Below are 21,170 nucleotides of genomic sequence, written 5' to 3' on the forward strand. Positions count from 1 at the left end.
ACATGCAGGTGTAAGTGAAATCAAACAGAACTAAGGATGTCACAGTGCATGTTTTCAACACACATTTAATATCCTACAACATTAGGGAGAAGCAGCAGCCCACACTGAGCCGAGAGGCATTTGAGGCGCAAGCTGAAGAAGGCAAGCATCTGTGCCGTTCATTGCTGTTCTGAAATAATTTAAGACATCGGTCTTACCAGCAGCGGGCCCCTTTCAGATTTATTTAAGTAGGATCACTTAAACACACAGGCAGTAAACCCAGCAATTGCAACCATCCAAGGAGCAAATGCCCATCCCCGTAGGGCTGGACATCAATCCCAAATTACCACTTCCTTTTCAGAAGGGACTAGCGGAGACCGCACTAAATCAGGCCGGCCGATGACAAGGCGGAGCCCAAGTGCAGAGCAGATCAAGGAAAATATGCACAGGCCACAAACCTTAAAGGGCAGGGTGAAGATGACTGGGGGGGAAAAACACTACATTAGTCAAGCCGCTGCCGCCGAATGCAGAGAATGCTGTCAAGCGACAGCTGCTGGGTACACTTTTGAGAGCATCTTCCACAGCCCTTGCTGTGCCCAGGCGCATAAGTGGGATTGCTTCGCCTGGAAGGCACTCCCCTCCTGTCCGCTGCATTTCACATCTAGCTAATATCACAGGGAGAGACAGGAAAAGAGGCCTTGGAGATCTTCTCTATTTAACTCCCACTCACTAAAAAGAAATTTGCCCACTGACTTCGGACAGAATGACAGTGGTGGGTGGAGGAAATAACTAATCAGCCCACGGGTGGGGGGGGGGTCATGGAGAGGGAGAGAGGGAGGGAGGGAGAGAGAGAGAGAGAGAGCGCTTTCCAGAGGGTTTATCATTAAACATGTTTCAGTCAAAGGCTTTCAATTCTCTTTGCCTCTTTTGCACATAACGAAATCCAACACGCCTTGAAAATGAGGGCAGCACGGCTGCATTAAATCCATGGTCCAGTTGGTCCAGCATCCCACAGTGCACAGTGACCAAACAATATGATGCAGTGATTTAAGGCAAAGGTAGTCAGCCTGTGGTCCTCCAGATGTTCATGGACTACAATACCCAGGAGCCCCTGCCAGCATTTGCTGGCAGGGGCTCATGGGAATTGTAGTCCATGAACATCTGGAGGACCACAGGTTGACTACCCCTGATTTAAGGGTCAGACTAGGATGTGGGAAATCCAGGTTGGAAGCCCTACTTGTGCCATGAAAGCTCGCTGGGCCTGTCAGAGGCTCTCAGCCTAACCTACCTCACAGGGTTGTTGTGAGGGTAAACCGTAAGAGAGAGAAATGAGGCAAGCCACTTTGGATCCCCACTGAGGAAAAGGAAGGGTAGACATACAGTAAATCAATCAATCAATCAAAACATACATATGGTGGGCTCCCAGGTGGGCTAAAGGCAGGGCAAAGCCACCTTGGGTTTTGCCTTCACCCCAACACAGGAAACAGCCGCCTCTGAACATGGGGGGCTCCAGAAACTTCAATGAGAATTGAATCCATAGCCCAGACTTTCAAAGCCATCATTGCAGTCAAGTTCTGAGGAGGTATTTTAAGTCTGTCCAAGAGCTCAGGCAGAGTTTTGGGAAAACCTTGGCCCTTGAACAGCACAGTGTCACAGCTGGATTCTGAAAGACCCCCAGTTGCTTACACTAGCAGGAGAGGCTCTCTGAGACATGCACGTTTAAGCTATGGTCCTGGTTGTTGGGAATGAGCTAATTGGAGCCCAGCCAAAGTTTGGCTCCTAAAGCATCAAAGCTGTTTTCTCGAGACGGCTGGATTAATTAGATGTCATCCACATACTGCTCAATGCTTTGTGGACAGTTTATTTAGGATATGTAATCCAAGCATGTGCAACCCCTAAGGAGCACAAAGGGTTTCCATGGTTCAGGGGTAGTCAAACTGCGACCCTCCAGATGTCCATGGACTACAATTCCCATGAGCCCCTGCCAGCATTGGACATCTGAAGGGCCGCAGTTTGACTACCCCTGGATACAGAGAATGGAACTTTCTGGAAGATCTACTTCTACAGCATGTCTTTGTAACGTGCTGTACTATACCAAATCGGTCGCAATGCATTCTCAACATTGATTAAAAGGAGGGAGGGGAGGAGTCTCTAAGGAAAAAAAAACAGTTCATTTGATTTTGTCTGCGACTTTCATATATTAAATTTCACTGGGTGAGAGTTCAGCAGAGATCATCCAAGTATCATGCCTCTGGATTATTTGCATGTGTACAGATGGCACAAACGTCTTGGCCTAGTTGTTCGCAGTACCTGCTTTTCTTGTACGGCTTCTGTCTCCCGACTAGTTCGTTATTCTTCAGCAGTTTAAAAAGGGGCAGGTTATTCAAGGCCACTGCAGAAGCCTGCACAAGCAGCATCTGCTCAACAGTGAAGGATCAGCATGAATTTTTCCGCCTCGCTAAATTAAGTCAGGTATTCCTAAAGGAAGGATCGTTTGCCTGGATTAGCATCTGAAGGAGCCCTGGAGTGGAAATCAGCACCTTGAACAAGAAACTTTCAAACCTTAGGTACAGCACAATCATAGTGTTTGGATAGTGTTGCAGGTCTAGGATGGGAAACACCTGGAAATTTGGGAGGGCATCCTGGGAAAGAACCTTAGCAGGGTATAATCCCATACAGCACCCCTTCTAAAGTAGCCATTTTCCCCAGGGGAACTAATCTCTATTGTATGGAGACCCACCATAATTCTGGAAGATCTCCAGTCCCTGACTGGAGGTTGGCAATCCTAGCTGTGACACTGTTCAGTCCTCTCAGATCCCAGAGCCAGTTTGGTGTAGTGGTTAGGAGTACGGACTTCTAATCTGGCAAGCCGGGTTCGATTCTGCACTCCCCCACATGCAGCCAAGCTGAGTGGTCTTGGGCTTGCCAAGGCACTGATAAAACTGCTCTGATCGAGCAGTGATATCAGGATTCTCTCAGCCTCACCTACCTCACAGGGTGTCTGTTGTGGGGAGAGGAAAGGGAAGATGAATGTAAGCCTCTTTGAGACCCCTTTGGGTAGAGAAAAGCGGCATATAAGAACCAATTCTTCTTCTTCTTCTTCTTCATACAAAAAATATGGTGTACTGGACTCAGGGAAAGACCATTTATGCCACCCTGGACTCTGCAGGGAAAAGGTAGGCTTTAAAATATGATAAATAATAGAAACTTGCTTGGAAATTAATGAATGACTTCCTCCCTGTTTTAAATCTCATCCATGACACAATCAGGCAAAATCTAAGTACATATTTGAGATGCTTCCTAGATTTATAGTAATGAACAATTTGTCCAGCATTGCACAAAATCATTATGCTGTATATCTTGTTCTCTTTCTGGCTGGGATGCAGTGACCACAACCACTCTCATTGGCTGGGAATGGTGAAGTTTGCACCAACCCTCAGTGGAGGCATTTCTTAGAAAGTATCTGGATATCACCTGCTTTCTGGTTTCGTCTCCAAGAACCTCCCTGCATTATTCTGGTCTCTGGGAAACTAGAGCAGCTCTCTCTAACAGGGGAGGAAACAGATAAATGCTTCTTGGGTCTCCTTTGTTCTCCTACTGAGACTGCTAAGCTCAGGAAGTTAACTCCTATGTAAGTTAGCAGAAATATCATCAGAGGCAGCGGAACAGGAAAATAAGGAAAGTCCCATTGTTGGGAGCTGTGTCTTCCGCACTCAGAACAAAATTTGAGTCCGGTGGCACCTTTAAGAACAACAAAGTTTTATTCAAGGTATAAGTTTGGGTATGCATGCTTGCAAACAAAAGTTTATACCTTGAATAAAACGCTGAGGGTCTTAAAGGTGCCATCGGACTCAAATTTTGTTCTGCTGCTTCAGACCAACACAGCGACCCACCTGAATTCACTACTCAGAGAAATTCCGCCACGTGCTTTAAACAGAGAAAGAATTTTACTTTATATTAAGATATTTTCCCATGACCAAAGAGAAGCAAAAATTAAGCAGTAAAACTAGATAAATCTTTACTGCTATTGCAGATTACATACAGTAACCTGCATGCCATTCAAATTTCTGAATACTGTACAAACAACAGAAAATGCTATGAGCTTCCCCCTGATGTCCAGACAAGGAGAGACAGAATATCCACCCCACCCCAAGAGTCAGCTTGGTATAGCGGTTAAAGAATAGCGGCCTGTAATCTGGGTCTGATTCTCCACTCCTTCTCCCCCTGCAGCCAGCTGGGTGATCTTGGGGCCAGTCAGAGTTCTCAGACCTCTCTCAGCCTCACAGGTTGTCTGCTGTGGGGAAAGGAAGGGAAGACCATTGTAAGCCACTTTGAGGCTCCTTCAGATAGTAAAAAGCAGGGTACAAAAAACAGTGTTCTCTCTTCTCTTTTTCTTTCACGCAGGAAAACAAATAGGGAAGTACGGCATATCAACAAACGCAGACCCTTCCTAGACAAAAAAACATCCACATACAACTATATAACAACATGAAGACAGTGCAGTATGATTCAGGTGAGTAACTGTGTTGGTCTGAAGCAGCAAAACAAAGTTTGAGTCCTGTGGAACCTTTAAGATCAACAAACTCTTATCTTCTATTCCACATAATATATTTCTGGTAAGGCCTTGGGGGAGGAGCGTGTCTCAGGGCTGAAGTGCCACTCAGCGCTTAACACCCACTCAGGGGGGCTGTCCCGCCCCTGAGTGGCTCCTCCTCCAATCGGCTTGCCTGTCTGTCCAGTGGCCAGCCAATCGCCTTCTGTCCCCAACCCCTTATGGCCCCCTTCTCCTTCCACTTCCCTCTGAGGCTTTGAGGCTGCAGATCCCTGCTGCCTGAGAGCTGCCCCTGGCAATGACTTCCCTAACAGCTGCCTGCAGCCTTTCTAGGTCCTGGGTGGAGGGAGGGGGCATCCACACAGTTCTTCCACCCACACACCCAAATCTAGTGCCCACTGTATTCCTGAATGCAACGGGCTTGGCCACTAGTTGAAGAAATAAACTCTCATGTGCATGCTGGCCTCTTCTTCTTTTGTCTCGAATTTTTCTCCCGAGATAGCTCCTTTCTGTCTCGAGATTTTCTCTTGAACTGTGTGTCTGGATCAGGTGTTGCCAAATCGTTTTCTGACTCCTGGTGACCCCATGAGTTAAATGGCCTCCAAAACACCCTGTCATTAACAGCACTGCTCAGGTTTTGCAAGCTGAAGGCCGTAGTTTCCTAGTGAGCCAATCACCCTTATGCTGGATCTTCTTTTCCTGTGGCCTTCAATTTTTCCTAACGTGACTGTCATTCCTAACCTCATTGTTTTACGTGGCATACACATGAAAGAGAGCCCATAAAGGACAGCCTTCGAGCAACTTTATCACCAGCAAAGCAGCTGGCTGCGAACGACAGCAAAGATAAAGGCCTTCTCCAAAACAGCACTTATTAGGAAATAATAAGGGTTCTGGATCCAATCAAGTCACCAGGCAAGAAGCTGGAGGCAAGGACGCCGACAAGGTTATTGAACAACTATCTTTCAGTGAAGCCAGTTCTGACATCACAGGGCGGGATGTCAAGGCCTGCTTGGGCATATCTTGCTTTCCTTGCACTTGCCGACTGGCAGCCAATTCCATTCAACTGCAGTGCATTTGAAATGATGCAAGGGAATATGAAGCCCCACCCAGGCCATTATGCCTGCGATGGGACACGCCTACAAAGCAGAAGGCGATTGATTTTTGCAATCAGTCAGTGATAGAGGTACAAGCGATTGTAAATGAATGTATGAAGGAGGCTCCACCCATCAGAAACAACAGCCAGAACTTTTTCCAATTGCCTGGGATGCAACGCTTTCTTCTAGGAGGGTCTGCTCATGCATTCGTCTGACTACCACCCCGTTCCCAATGCTTGATAAGAAGGTAAATGCTATTGGATATGCCTACGTGAATGGATCGCCCAACTGCTATATGAGCACTTTTAAAGTCCAACTTTTCATTTGTATTTGTTGTTGTTGTTAGTGTTGTTGTTAGGTGCGAAGTCGTGTCCGACCCATCGCGACCCCATGGACAATGATCCTCCAGACCTTCCTGTCCTCTACCATTCCCCAGAGTCCATTTAAGCTTGCACGGACTGCTTCAGTGACTCCATCCAGCCACCTCATTCTCTGTCGTCCCCTTCTTCTTTTGCCCTCAATCGCTTCCAGCATTAGGCTCTTCTCCAGGGAGTCCTTCCTTCTTATGAGGTGGCCAAAGTATTTGAGTTTCATCTTCAGGATCTGGCCTTCTAAGGAGCAGTCAGGGCTGATCTCCTCTAGGACTGACCGGTTTGTTCGCCTTGCAGTCCAAGGGACTCGGCAAGAGTCTTCTCCAGCACCAGAGTTCAAAAGCCTCAATTCTTTGATGCTCGGCCTTCCTTTATGGTCCAGCCATACATTGCAACTGGGAAGACCATAGCCTTGACTAGACGCACTTTTGTCGGCAGGTTGATGTCTCTGCTTTTTAGGATGCTGTCTAGATTTGCCATAGCTTTCCTCCCCAGGAGCAAGCGTCTTTTAATTTCTTTGCTGCAGTCCCCATCTGCAGTGATCTTGGAGCCGAGGATAGTAAAATCTGTCACTACCTCCATTTCTTCCCCATCTATTTTCCAGGATTCATTTGTATTACAATTGCACAAAGAAAGTCTGAGGAAGAGTGCTTGCACTCGAAAGCTCACGTCAGGGGTAGTCGAACTGCGGCCCTCCAGATGTCCATGGACTACAATTCCCATGAGCCCCCTGCCAGCAAATGCTAGCAGGGTCTCATGGGAATTGTAGTCCACGGACACCTGGAGGGCCGCAGTTTGACTACCCCTGGCTCACGCCTTGAATACATCTTTGTTGGTCTTAAAGATGCCACTGGACTCTGACAAAGAATTTAAGTCAGCTTTGGGGTGGATCCACTTTAGCAAACAGCAGACATGCACTGCACAAGGATAGTCCTTGCAGAGGGTTTTTTTTTTTTAATCACTGCTCGTGAAGTCCACATTCCTGACCTGGATGGTCCAGGCTAGCCTGATCTCATTGGATCTTGGAAGCTAGTAGGGTCAGCCCTAGTTACTACTTGGCTAGGAGACCACCAAAGGAAATCCAGGGTAGATGCAGGCGGTGACAAACCACGTCCTTGACCTTGAAAACCCTGTGGGGTTACCATGAGCCACCTGCGACTTGACAGCACTTTTCAGCACCAACCAAAGCCCAAAGCAGACAACACTTCAAATACCTGTAACCATGGTTAGGAAACCAGGGCTGAGTTAAAGGCTCACACATTCCCCTCATTATTTCCTTGTCCTGTGTGGATTTTACCCTCTTCTTCCAAGGTTTCCTTCAACTATCAGGTTCAAGGTTTTGGTATTGACTTTAAGGCCAGCTGTGGTCTGGGCCCCACATATCTGTGGGACCGCCAATCTCCTTATGGCAACCAAAGGGCACTTTGCTCTGTGGGTGCTGATCTTTGGAGGTCCCTGGCCTGAGGGAGATTCACCTGGCCTCAACTAGGGCCAGGGCCTTTTCAGTCCTGGCCCCGACCTGGTGGAATGAGATTCCGAGAGAGATGAGGGCCCTGTTGGAGCTTTCACATTTCTGCAGGGTCTTCTGCCAGGTCCTTGGTTAAGGCCAGGGTAAGTTAGATCTGGGTCCCTCCGTGAAGCCAGGTCATCAGGCTCCCCGTATGCCCTGAAACGCCAGCCCAAAGCCTGTAGAGCAGGGGGAGGGTTACAGTCGCCACCATGGGTGACTGAATTTGGTTATTTTAAGGAATTGTAAGGGGATTTTATTGTGGGCATTTATTCTGGATTGTTACCCGCCACGAGCCACTGCGTGGAAATGGCGGGCTATAAATGAAATAAATAAATAAATACACACGTAGCAACATAGATCTATATCTGCATTCCCACGGCTCGTATTAATTCGATTTCCTTGTAATCAGAATGCATTTTATAACCCTGGTTACAAAGAAACTTCTGGCTAGCATTTACCAGGGTTACTGTTGCCAAGCTGTTACACTATGGTTAAAACAAACTATGGAAAAGAAGAGCTAATTCATATGAGAAAGGGGAGGATAAGAATGGACCTGCAGCACAGTTAACCCTGATGAGAAAACTGAAACCATTATAAATCACAGGCCTGCAACAGAAGTAAGATTGTGGATCAAAACTTTTTTGAAACTCGGTTAACTTCCATTGTTAGTTGGAAGTTGCCCAAACCAGCCTGTAGGACAGCAGATGAAAACAAAAATGAAATCTATGCAGCCTGGACTGTGTACACACCTGCAACACAAATAAATATTTCCAAGTTAATCATTCACTTCCTTGAAATAATTGCCTGTTTCCAGCCGGTGACTCAAATGTGCACGACTGACAGAGCACCAAATATTTTATCAGATATTTAATCTTAATTTATCCCGGCATGAAGATTTACCTGAAGCTAACATGTGGACAGGATATAATTTATCAATTGCAGTCTGTCTTGGAAATGTACATCATCATCCCTTTCCTTGGATACATACACCTTGACACGCATGGGTTCACATAATTTACCGCAGGTGCAATCCATGGGGAAGTCCCGCCTATACGAGTGAGAGATGCCTAGCAGCATCTCAAATGGCAGGAGGGATAAGCAGACTGGACCCCTAACTAGTAATCCTTGTCCACTAAGAAAAACCCATCAATTTTGTGAAGATACTCTTTAAAATATGCCTTACCATCTTTTCTGCCCTCCCTGCTATTGTCCATCAGGTCTCACATACTTTGGGCCAAATTGCATTACCATGATGAACACATTGCTTTTGCCAACCTATATCTTCCCCGTGTCTCCCCAGTAATATTTAATCAACATATATGTGATGGAACATGAGCATGTCCCTTCCCAAGGAAGTGTGATACTATGGGCCAGAAAAGCCACCAAAGCAAAAGGTATGTTTCTCACATCTCCGCAGCGATGGGATATATACCTGGAAAAATTGCTAATAGTGTTAGTAATCTGTTCCAATTAATATTTCTGGTAAGGCCTTGGAGGAGGAGTGTATCTCATGGCTTAAGTGCCACTCAGAGTTTAACACCCACTCAGGGCAGCTGTCCCGCCCGAGTGCCACCTCCTCCAATCGGTGTCTGTCCAGCGGCCAACCAATCGCTTTCCTTCCCCTTCCCCCGACCACCCCCCTTCTCCTTCCACTTCCATCTGAGGCTGCAGATTCCTGCCTACTGGTGAGTTCCCTGCCCCATGGGCCTCCAAGCCTGCAACTTTGCCAGGTCCCCAATCCAGCACCTGTTGTATTCCCGAATGCAACTGGCTTGGCCCCTAGTTACTTTTATGTTCTAATAAAGGTAAAGGTATCCCCTGTGCAAGCACCGGGTCATGTCTGAACCTGGGGGTGACGCCCTCTAGCGTTTTCATGGCAGACTCAATACGGGATGGTTTGCCATTCCCTTCCCCAGTCATTACCGTTTACCCCCAGCAAGCTGGGTACTCATTTTACTGACCTCGGAAGAATGGAAGGCTGAGTCAACCTTGAGCCGGCTGCTGGGAGTGAACTCCCAGCTACATGGGCAGAGCTTCCAGACAACATTTCTGCTGCCTTACCACTCTGCGCCACAAGAGGCTCTTTCATGTTCTTATAGTAATAGTAATTAATAAAATAGTGATTTCCTCACTAAATAATTTCTGATTGGAACGGAAGGATTTTACAGGAATCTGAGAACATATGAGGATGCTCTCTGCTTTTGGCTGTATCTCTTTTACTAGACAGACTTTGCCAATTATAAAATTGCCTGCCTCTTCCATTTCTCCAAAGTAGAAGCAAAATTAGCTGTTTGCTTCTGAGGCTGTATCACCCTACGGGCCTCAGAGTGGACACCATCTTCCACAGATGGAAAACCATTGCGACATTCAGTAAATAAAGTCTCCAGGAATATTTCTCAACTCAGCGGATGCTCGCAACTTTTGCCTTGAGCATTCGGTTGCTTTGATATTGTATCTTCCGCGGAAAAGGCTGAGATGCATAAATATGTTGCAACTGATAACACTTCTTTCAACATTAATCTCCACATCACCCTTTGCATTTGAAGGTCTTCTGTTTACGTATATTCTATGACTTCTATCATCTGCTTTTCTATACCTTATTCCAAGTCTTTACCTCCACAATTGCTGGAGATGGTTAAGCAACTCTACACCAGACTTACGCCTACTTGAACACTGAGTGCACAGCTTGAACACAGTGCACAGCACTGAGTTCACAGAGAGCCAGTTTGGTGTAGTGGTTAGGAGTGCGGACTTCTAATCTGGCATGCTAGGTTCGATTCTGCGCTCCCCTACATGCAACCAGCTGGGTGACCTTGGGCTTGCCATGGCATTGATAAAACTGTTCTGACTGAGCAGTGATATCAGGGCTCTCTCAGCCTCACCCACCTCACAGGGTGCAGCACAATAATAAGATCCCCTTCCTACCCCCCTTCCTAAAAAAGGGGGGGTGGAGGAGAAGGAGGCCAACGATGTTCAAGAAGAAGCCCGGGGGAGAGCAGTCGATGTACCACAGCAGCCCCAGCCTCAACCATAGACCATATAAGAACCAGTTCTTCTTATCTCCCCATCAAACCTTGGGGGGGGGGTTGGATTAATAGGAAATGGTAGAGAAGAGTCGTAGCGTTTGGCATGAACTAAGTCGTAGGTTCTTCCTGGACAGCCCAGGGTAACCTGATCTTGTCAGATCTTGGAAGCTAAACAAGGTCCGTCCTTCTTAGTATTTTGATGAGACCCCGCCAAGGAAGCCCAGGGTTGATACACAGAAGCAGGAAATGGCCAACCACCTCTATCCATCTAATGGCGTCGTGGTTAGGAGTGCAGACTTCTAATCTGGCAAGCCGGGTTTGATTCCCTGCTCCTCCACATGCAACCAGCTCTGTGACCTTGGGCTTGCCGCAGCACTGATAAATCTGTTCTGACCGAGCAGTAATATCAGGGCTCTCTCAGCCCTACCTCCCTCACAGGGCATCTGTGGTGGGGAGAGGAAGGGAAGGCAAATGTAAGCCGCTTTGAGACTACTTTGGGTAGAGAACAGTGGCAAATCCTATGGGGTCACCATAAGCTAGTTATGACTTGATGGCATTTTCACCACCACCAAATCCTAGGTTACGTCTACAATTAAAGGCTCTCAGGTAAAATGATGCTGGGGAAAGTCTTGGCAGACCCTGCAGAGCCTCTAACAATCAAGGCAGGCCAGAGAGACCAAGGTGGGCCAGTGGTCTCACAAAGCATAAGGCAGCTTCCTGTCTCAGATCACCAAGGGGTTTGTACAAAAAAAGCCACCTCTGGGCATTGCAACTGGAAACCCAATAAAGAAATATCAAGTGTTTCCCCACAGCCCTTTGAAAGCCACGTTGAACTTCTAGCTTTATTCTGGGGAAACTTAACATTCCTTGGAAGTTCTATCAGGTGCTCCTTGAGAGGAATACTGATCAGAACCGGCTGTCATTTCTGCTGAAGCCTGCATACCTACCGCCAAACTCCTCCTGCAGTGTGCAGTCATACAGCAGCACCAAGTAGAATCAGGACACCACCGTCTCAATGCATTCAAGGTAATGCTCAACAGACCTTTCTGGACACCCAGAGGCCCTACACAAATTGAGCAAGGGCTCTGGAACTCTCCCTAGAATCTCACAACATGCTAAGTTCTTCAGTAGATACAACTCTGCAAACGCGCCATTAGGAAGGCCGAAAGCCACTGAGACAGCGTGTCTGTTTTTCAAAGAAAAAGAGTCCAGCTCTTGCGTTAAGCAGCTTTAGAGAAAGCAGGTCAAGGTGAGAAAGAAGGGCAAAGAAACCGTTCTTGCCGAAAAACTTCCATAACTTCAGATTGTAACTATGTCAACTGTACAACCGTCCTCACTGGAAGAACCATCGAGGTTATGAACCTCCCACTCCTGGGTACATACTTCTAAGTGACAAAGCAGGTGAGGTCACCTTTCCAGCCCCTGTTTTTTTTCATTTGTAAATATACTGGCAGGGAAAGCCCCAATTCAGATGTGGTCAAAGCCCTGCTGGAACAGACCAATGGTCCCTCTAAGTCTAGCATCTCCTTACTTCAGTGCCCAACCAGATGCCTTGAAGGTGCAACAAACAGAATGCAGAGGACAAGCCCCTTCCAGCAATGCTGCCTCCTAGCACCAGCAATCAGAGGTAGACTGCTTCTGAACATGGAGCTCCCCTTTAGTCCTCCTGGGAACTAGCCACTGATGGACCTCTCTTGCAGCCCAGTTCTGTTTTTAAAGTGATCTATGCTTTTGGCCATCACTATATTTACTGACAGAGCCTCTTGTGGCGCAGAGTGGTAAGGCAGCTGTCTGAAAGCTTTGCCCATGAGGCTGGGAGTTCAATCCCAGCAGCCGGCTCAAGGTTGACTCAGCCTTCCATCCTTCTGAGGTCGGTAAAATGAGTACCCAGCTTGCTGGGGGGGGGGGGTAAACGGTAATGACTGGGGAAGGCACTGGCAAACCACCCCGTATTGAGTCTGCCATGAAAACGCTAGAGGGCGTCACCCCAAGGGTCAGACATGACTCGGTGCTTGCACAGGGGATACCTTTACCTTTTTATATTTACTGACAGCACATTTCAGGGTTTCAATTCACTCATGGAATGACAGAATATGGCTTTTTGTTCATCCTGACTTTATTTCCCATTCACTTCATTGAGTGCCTGATGTAAAAGGTTATAAACCTTTATCATTTTCCCCACACTTAGCAGTCTTCTCATCTCCCACCCCAACTGAAATATCCCAGACTCTTCAGCCATTCCTCATAGGAAAGGTGTTTGAGCCACTTAATCACTTCTCCTTCCTGTACTTTCTCCGTTCTGCAGTATCCTTTTTTCTAAATACAGCAACCAGAGTTGTACACGGTATTCCAAATGAGTCTGTGATACAATAGAGGTGTGTATGCAGGAACTGTGATCTTAATAGACACTGGGGAGGAACAGGCAAGAGACCTCCCCACTGGGGAGGAACAGGCAAACTGAATGTTTCGCCCATGAGGGCAGTTTCAGGGGACCATTCAAAGTACAAGAAAATGACACTGGGAGGGGCAATAATCTTCCTTTCCATATCACAGTCCTGATCCAAATCAAAGCTTCCTGCAACGATTAGTTGTGAAGAAAACAGATTTCAGAGGAGCCTATCTCCAGAGCTAAGATCTGCCTTATGCTTTGTTATTTCCAGATCCTAGTTGAGATCCAACTTAGTGCAGTGGTTAGGAGTGTGGACTTCTAATCTGGCGAGCCGGGTTTGATTCCCACTCCCCCACATGCAGCCAGCTGGGTGACCTTGGGCTGGCCACAGCACTGATGAAGCTGTTCTGACCGAGCAGTAATATCAGGGCTCTCTCAGCCTCACCTCCCTCACATGGTGTCTGTTGTGGGGAGAGGAAAGGGAAGGTGATTCTGGTAGAGAAAAGCGGCATATAAGAACCAACTCTTCTTCTAGTTTAACAAAAAAAACAATATATTTTGTTCCTTAAGTTTTCAGCTAACTGCTGGTCCAAAACAGTCATGGGCCAACAGACCTACCCAAATGGCCAAGTGCTAGCACCTTAAACCCTCCTCCCCTCCCCCAGCACTCCCTCAAGCAGTTAGTGGTACTTCGCATGTGACTCAGGTTTACTGCAATACAAACAACCCCCTGTTTCCCTAGGGTTTTATCTGAGAGAAGATTAAAAGGTCTTTTCTCTTTTACAGACCTGAAAGGACAAGCACCCTGCAGTCACACAGCCGGGACACAATGACAGCAGATTAGCCATACTTTCATTTGGGCAGCTATAAAGCCACTGAGTCACTGGGCAAAGCAAAAAAAGAGAAAGATTGGCTGGCAACCTTCCCCCTCTCTCTCCATCCCTAAAGGTGACTGTCCAGAACATTACTCAGCATCTAACAAGCGTGGCTGAAAGGTTCCAAATTCGGGACTAAGTAACCACAGCCGCTGGGAAGTGAAGGCCAAAACTGGCAACACCTGTAATTTGGCCATCTTGAAACCAGAGGTGAGAACAAAAGACCTGCCAAGCCTGAAATATCTGAGTTTAGTTCCCATGCTCAGCTATATAGTCTCTGCCCAAGGAAAACACATTCAAAGCAATCTGCTAGTAACTCAAAGCAAAGTTCACAGACAAAAAACTCCAAATAAGAAACAAGCATAGAAAAGGATAAGTTGGCTATGGCAACACCATCAAGGCAAAATGGATAAATTAAAAATTAAAAATTGCCATCAATAAATATCAAGGGACTGAATTCTTCTTCAAAATGCATGAAAATCTTTGTGAAAAAAACAGAACACTGATATATCATGCCTACAAGAAACACATATAATGAAGAAATATGTATATATTTTAAATTAAAAACTTTACCTTGCTTCAGCACAAAATAAAAACATGGAGTATCTATTTACATAATACTTCTTTCATATAGAAGATTAAAAGGTAAAGGTATCCCCTGTGCAAGCACCGGGTCATGTCTGACCCTTGGGGTGACGCCCTCCAGCGTTTTCATGGCAGACTCAATACAGGGTGGCCTTGCCAGTGTCTTCCCCAGTCAGTACCGTTTACCCCCCAGAAAGAAAGCTGGGTACTGATTTTACCAACCTCGGAAGGATGGAAGGCTGAGTCAACCTTGAGCTGGCTACTGGGATTGAACTCCCAGACTCATGGGCAGAGCTTCAGACTGCATGTCTGCTGCCTTACCACTCTGCGCCACAAGAGGCTCAATATAGAAGATACCTAATTTAAAAAAATGAAGATTCCTGGAAGGCAAAATATGCAGGATAGCAACATGATATGTACCAAGTGAGTCCAAAGTCGCATTTTTTAAATTTTCTTTTTCAAGCTAGATTTCCAAGATGAGGAAATAATGATTCTTGATAATATGAAAAGAATATAAGAACCCAAAAAAGACAGAGCGAGGACTATTAAAGGCAGAAAATTATCTAATAATGGACTCCAATGTACTGTAATGCTAGAATTAGAAGAGTTTTGCAGGATCAAATATCCAAACGATAGAGGCTTCTTTTCAGACAGACATCAATTAAACGCATTCAAGAACAGTGTTGGCTATCAAGAAGTTTGACAATCAATTTAGAAATAGTAGATGTTCACATTAACAGGCCACAATTTCACATAAGAAGTCTTGCAATGGAACAGAAAATCAAGAAAAAGATGGAGAGTAAATAGTAGTCTTTAACTAAAAGAAGATGTAGTCATTAAGTGTAAAAAGATTTGGAAGAGTTTAAAAAAATAAATTACATAGAAGAAATGTCTCCAGGTACAATCTGTAAAGCAAGTAAAGCTTTTATTATAGGAATTCTACTAGCCACTGCTGTGAAAAAGCAAGAGAGATTAGGAAAAAATTAAGATAATAAGATAAAAATGATTGGAAAAAGAACAGAAAATGATCATTAATATCTCTAGCAGAGATTAAACAATAAAAATACCAATGGAATATGTTAGAAGTAGAAGAGGTACAGAAAAAATTTAAATTTCTAAAGTAAAGGTATATTGAACTTGTGAATAAACCTGGCAGATATCTGGTGTATTGTTTTAGGAAGAAAATAGAAAAAAGGTATAAAGAAAAGAGACCAAATTATATATGCTGAAAAGATATTACAAGATGAGAAAAAGAAAGGAGGTTTAGCAGTCCCAAATATAAAATTATATTACCAAACTGCAGGCCTGGTCTTGATTGTGGACTGGATAAAAAACCCAAGACAAAGAAATTGGAATCAGCAGATCTTGAAAAAGGACTAACCGACATAATTCTTTATGGATTAAGAAACTGACTAAGAAGATCACAACACAAGACAGAAATTACTTTTGAGAATGTAGTTTACATACAAGAGTCTCTCAAACTCTTTGTTTAAGTCCTCAATAGAACCTCATTATGATAGGAATATGAGAAATAAAAAGGTTGATGATAAACACTTGGGGGAAAATGGCTGATAATTTATCAATTAGCCTCAAAACTAAAGGAAATAAGTACTGAAGGTGGAGTTCTAAGAGATACAAGTGAATTTGAACAGCTGATTATAAAACAAAGAGCATTTACTACAATGGATATAAAAGATTTTACTCCAGCTAGAAATGGGAGATGAACAAGTGAAAAAATGTATGATTAAGTGGATGCAAAACTTTAAATAACGAATATTCATGCAATAATGGAAAGACTAGGGGGGAAAGACATCAGATTTACAATCTGTGAGACACTAGGAGAAAGCTAGTGCATAATATTGTTCAGAAGGTATACATCTTCAAAGGAAATTGGGAAAGCACATAAAACTACAAAGGAAAATGCTGGAAATGTCAAAACACAGATGGAACTTTCTTTCATATGTGGTGGACGTGCAAAAAAAAAGCAAACAGATATTGGAAAGAAATAACACTGAAAAATGCATTCTATGAGGTAGTCTGCCTATCAAATCACCAAAAGCTTAAGATACCTTCCTAATGCTGCAACCCTTTAATACAGTTCCTCATGTTGTGGTGACCCCCCAACCATAAAATTATGCACAGAAATTAAACAGAAACTGACCAATGGTGTGAAGATCCATTGTTCATGATTGTATATAAATTGGTTATAAATTGTATATAAATTAGCGGGTGCCTTCAGGAGGAGCAGCAACAGTGGCAGCAACAGTGGCAGCACCCACCCCCACCCTCCCCCACCCAAGCTGCTCACCCTGCCGCAACCCCTGTGAAAGGGTCATTCGACCCCCAAAGGGGTCCCAACCCCCAGGTTGAGAACCACTGCTTTAGAAGAACTATTCAAATGCATAGGGACTGCGGCTAGAACTATTAACAAAACAAAAACTAGATGTCTATCCACATTTAGAAGAATGGGAAAATAAACTTGCTGAGTACACAGCAATGGCAAAATTAGCAACCTATTTGAGAAACAGGTCTATTATGAAATTTATGGGGAAATGTGTGTATTATGCTAACAAGAGAGAAACTTAAAGTGATAAAATATATAATATGTATTGTAATGAAATAGAAGCAGAATTACAATCTGTTCCAAATGTAATATCCTGAATATATTGTTGTTTGCAAACTTAAATGGACTCCGGGGAATGGTAGAGGACAGGAAGGCCTGGAGGATCATTGTCCATGGGGTCGCGATGGGTCGGACACGACTTCGCACATAACAACAACAACAACAAAATATTGTTGTTGTTATTAATTAGATGTATAAGCCACCCCTCCCTAATAGACTCAGTACAGTTGTTCTCTATATGAGATAAATAATAGATTTTCTTTTACACCATGATAAGCTTCTTGATAAGGTTCCAATGACTATGTGATGTTGAATATGTAATGATTAAGCCAATGCTATAGTCAAAACAGATTAGTTATGAAGTCTGACTACAATAACAACTGTATTCCAACAGAAATATGAATTATTGTATTGTATAACACTTTTAACATTATAATGAAGGGGATGAAAGGAAAATATTCTCTATCCTATACATTATGAACTAAATGATTGCCTTTGACTAACAAAAGTACATTGTTTAACCCATTTTATCTTTTTTGCTCTTTTCATTTCTGCGCCCCCACTGCTTTTCTGAAATAAATACACAAAAAAGAAAACACCACTCCGGATGTGAACCAGCAAAGAAAGAGGCAGATGCTGAAGTCTAAACCAGATGTCAGCAGGAGAGATTAACCCGCCCTCTCACTCACCAAATAACCCCCCTCTGGCACCGACTACTGTTTAACCAGGGCAATGAAGGTGTTTGGTTAAAACAGGCTACTTCATCCCCTACATTAAGAAAAGATATCCTTATCCCTGAAGGCTGCCTGCACCATAACAAAAGCCTGCTTAATGGAAGAAAATTGTGCAGAAATTAAGTGTGATATCTATCTTCACGCGGGTGATTAGCAAGGAAAGGCCATCAGGGTGCTGGGGTTGGAGCGCTGATTCCATGACTCAGATCAATTATGAAATCTCACTGGATGGGCCTTGGGGAAACTTCCGCTCCTCCTACCAGACCTGTCAGAGTTGTCCTAAGGATTTAAATAGGATAATCCCAGGTTTGCTACCCAGAGTTTAGGAGAGAACAGATCTTGGCAAGAGCGATTAACGGGGGTTGATGTTTCCCCACCACCTCCCGGCTCTTTGCACAATGCCGCAATAAGCCCCCTCTGCATCAGACCCCCGGCGCATGACCCACTGCCCCCCAACCTGACTCTTAAAGCAGCCAGCCATAAGTCAATTCGTCCCAGACTTCACCCTTTGGACCGTTTCGCTTCTGTATACCCTAAAGCAGGAGTAGTCAACCTGTGGTCCTCGAGATGTCCATGGGCTACAATTCCCACGAGCCCCTGCCAGCGTTTGCTGGCAGGGGCTCGTGGGAATTGTAGCCCATGGACATCTCGAGGACCACAGGTTGACTACTCCTGCCCTGGAGCACCTACTGTGCCGGTGGAAGCCAGACATCCGCCCAGGCCTCTGTCCCAGGAAGAACCTCCATTGAAGACTGCCCATAGAGGTCGACTGTCACAACTGGCCCTTTCACACCCCCGCAGATGACAGGTTTGCCACAGATTCAGGGCTGGTCCTTGCGCGCCAGCCAACCAGTGCTACAGCTCCCCCCAAGGACCCCACTGCCTGGACCCCCACCCACCCACCCACTCTTCTTCCCCTCACATTCTGGGCTGCCAGCCCACAAGTCCTGCACGTGTGGCTTCCGTCCGGGCTACGGCAGGGCGCTCCTGCGCTCCACACGCGCACGTGTGACCCGAGGCCCGCCCCGGACGGCCGCCCCCCGACGCCCAAGCTCTGGCGAGGCTTACTTTCTCCTTCTTGGTGCCGGAGCCGGTGCCCTCGGCGGGCTCGGCGCACTTGTTGAGCTTCTTCTGGCCGCCGCCGGGCGGGCTCCAGGTGATGGGGGCGCCGGCGTCGTTGCTCTCGATCTTGATGAGCCGGTGCTTGGGCGAGATGTAGCGGACAGCGCCGTTGGCGTCGGGCGGCGTGGCGGCTCGCCGCTCGCTGTGGCTGCGGAAGAGCTGCGGCGACGCCGCCGAGGAGGCGGCCCCGTTCCCCCCGCCGCCGCCGCCGCCTCCTCCGCCGCTGCCGCCGCAGCAGGACGCCGACGAGAAGGGCTTGGGGCCGGCCGGCTCGGCGAGCAGCTCCTCGGGCGCGCAGTACTCGGCGCGGCAGAGCGCCCGCAGCTTGCGCAGCGAGGAGCCGGGCCCGCTGTAGGGGTCCTCGAAGTCGCGCTCCTTCTGCGCGCGGTAGGCGCGGAGCAGGTCGCTGGTGTCGTGGCGCGGGAAGCACGGCGACGTGTGGTGGTGGTGGCTGTGGCTGTGGTTGTGGCTGTGGGGCCCGCCGACACCGCCGCCACCCCCTCCGCCGCCGCCGCCCGCCATCCCGTTGCGCTTGTCCCGGTAGTCCGGCCGCGGCGGCTGCGGGGGGCTCTTGGTCTTGTTGTTGCCCAGGCTGAAGTACTTATTCAGCCATTTGGCCATGACGGGAGCCTGCCTGCCTAAGGCGCCCCGGCAGCGCCCATGGAGAGCCCAGGAGCCGCGCGGTGCCGCCGCCAACAGTGCCGCCGCCGCCTCCGCCGCTCAGGGCTGCCGCTGCTGTTGCTGCTGCTTAGCGCTCTGCCTCGTCTCCGGCTCGGGCTGCTTCAGCTGCCGTCCCTCCATGGGACCGGCCAGGCTCCTCTGCCCAGCCGCGCTTGCTTGCTTGCTTGCTTGCTTGCTTGCTCGCGGCCGGCCACCAACTTTTCCTCGGGAGCGCCGCGACTGCCTGCCTGCCTCTCGCCGCGCCTGCCGCCTCTCGCCTCCCAGGCGCCGCTGCCCTGCCTCCCCTGAACTTTGCCGAGTTGCCCGCAGGACCTGACGCACGCAGGCTGGGGCCGCGCAGGCTCCGCCCCCTCCTGGCCGTGGCTCCGCCCTGGCGCCCTGCCCTCCCCCTTCCCCGGCCGCTCCGCTCCGCCCCTCCCCGCCCGGGCCAGGCCAGGCCAGGCCGTCCGTAGCCAGCGCCGCCGCCGGTTCTGCTGCGCCAGCCTTGCGCTCTCCCTCGCGCTCGGTCTCGCTCTCTTTGCGCGCGACGCCTGCTGCAGCCAGCCGGCCTTGCGCTCGGCACGCACCGGCGGGGAGGCGCTTCGGCACCCCGTGGCTCCTCCGCCTCCCGCCGGGGAAGGGACCCAGCCGGGGAAGGGATCTGGACGAGCGGGCAGTGCAAGCAACGTGGGCACGAGCCGAGGAAGGCGCCCCGGGGCCAAAAATCCCGACGACGAAGACACCGTGGTGGGCACCGAACTGGCGGCGCCTGACCAGGGGGAGAGGTCTTGGAGCCGTGGTGGAGCTCTCAGTGGGCGACTGCAATAAAAATATAGGCAAATGCCATGCTGGGCATTACGGAGGAAGGGGATCGAAGACAAATCCGCGGGTATCATGGTGCCCCTGTATCAATCTGTGGTGCGGCCTCATTTGGAATATTGTATACATTGTGTATACTGGCCACTGCACATTGTGAGCTGGGTTCAATTCCCCACTCCTCCACATGATGCAGCCAGCGGAGTGACCTTGGCCTTGTCGCAGCCCTGATAGTCCTGTTCTCACAGAGCAGTCCTGTCAGAAATTCTGTCAGCCCCACCTACCTCACAGGTTTTCTGTTGTAGGGAGAGGGAGGGAGGAAGCGATTGTAAGCTGCTTTTAGATTGCTTTGGGCAGTGAAAAGTAGGGTCTAAAAACCAACTCTTCTTCTTAGAACAGATAAAAGTATTTCTTCACCCTAAGAGTAATTAACACGTGGAATTCCCTGCTGCAGGAAGTTGTGGCAGGGGACACAAACATTCCTCACTTGGCATGTACCTGTGAGACAGAAATGTGCCCTTTTAATAACCCTTGTGGCAGAGAGGACTGGCAGCGTCCAAATGAAACCGGGAGATATCCAGGAATTCCAATAAATCTGCAGCCTACTTAGGTCATTCCTTGAGAGAAAATAATTGTTTTGGAAGTGGAGTCTGTGGCCCTAGAACTTGCTGAGGTCCATCCCCTCCCCTGATCCCACCTTCCAGAGGCCTTACCTCCAAATCTCCCAGAAATTCCAACCGGAGTTGGTAACCCTAGTAGACAATGGCCAGAAAAGAAAGGGAATTTATATCTGCATTTCCTGTATATATTGTGTACGGTGAACGGAAGTGGTCT

At 47.5% G+C, this 21,170-nt stretch overlaps 1 protein-coding gene across 1 annotated transcript in view; it reads right to left on the reverse strand.

Moving 5' to 3' along the window:
• Positions 1–19,888, reverse strand: part of SHB (SH2 domain containing adaptor protein B) — a 172,926-nt gene extending 153,038 nt beyond the window's left edge. Inside the window, exon 1 of the mRNA XM_077345522.1 lies at positions 18,807–19,888. Within this exon, the coding sequence (XP_077201637.1) occupies positions 18,807–19,481 (675 nt within the window). The 5' untranslated portion in view covers positions 19,482–19,888. The remainder of the gene's footprint in view (positions 1–18,806) is intronic.
• Between the last annotated feature and the right edge of the window lie 1,282 nt (positions 19,889–21,170).

Source organism: Paroedura picta, chromosome 7 (genome assembly GCF_049243985.1).
Source record: "Paroedura picta isolate Pp20150507F chromosome 7, Ppicta_v3.0, whole genome shotgun sequence".
In the NCBI taxonomy this organism is placed as follows: domain Eukaryota; kingdom Metazoa; phylum Chordata; class Lepidosauria; order Squamata; family Gekkonidae; genus Paroedura; species Paroedura picta.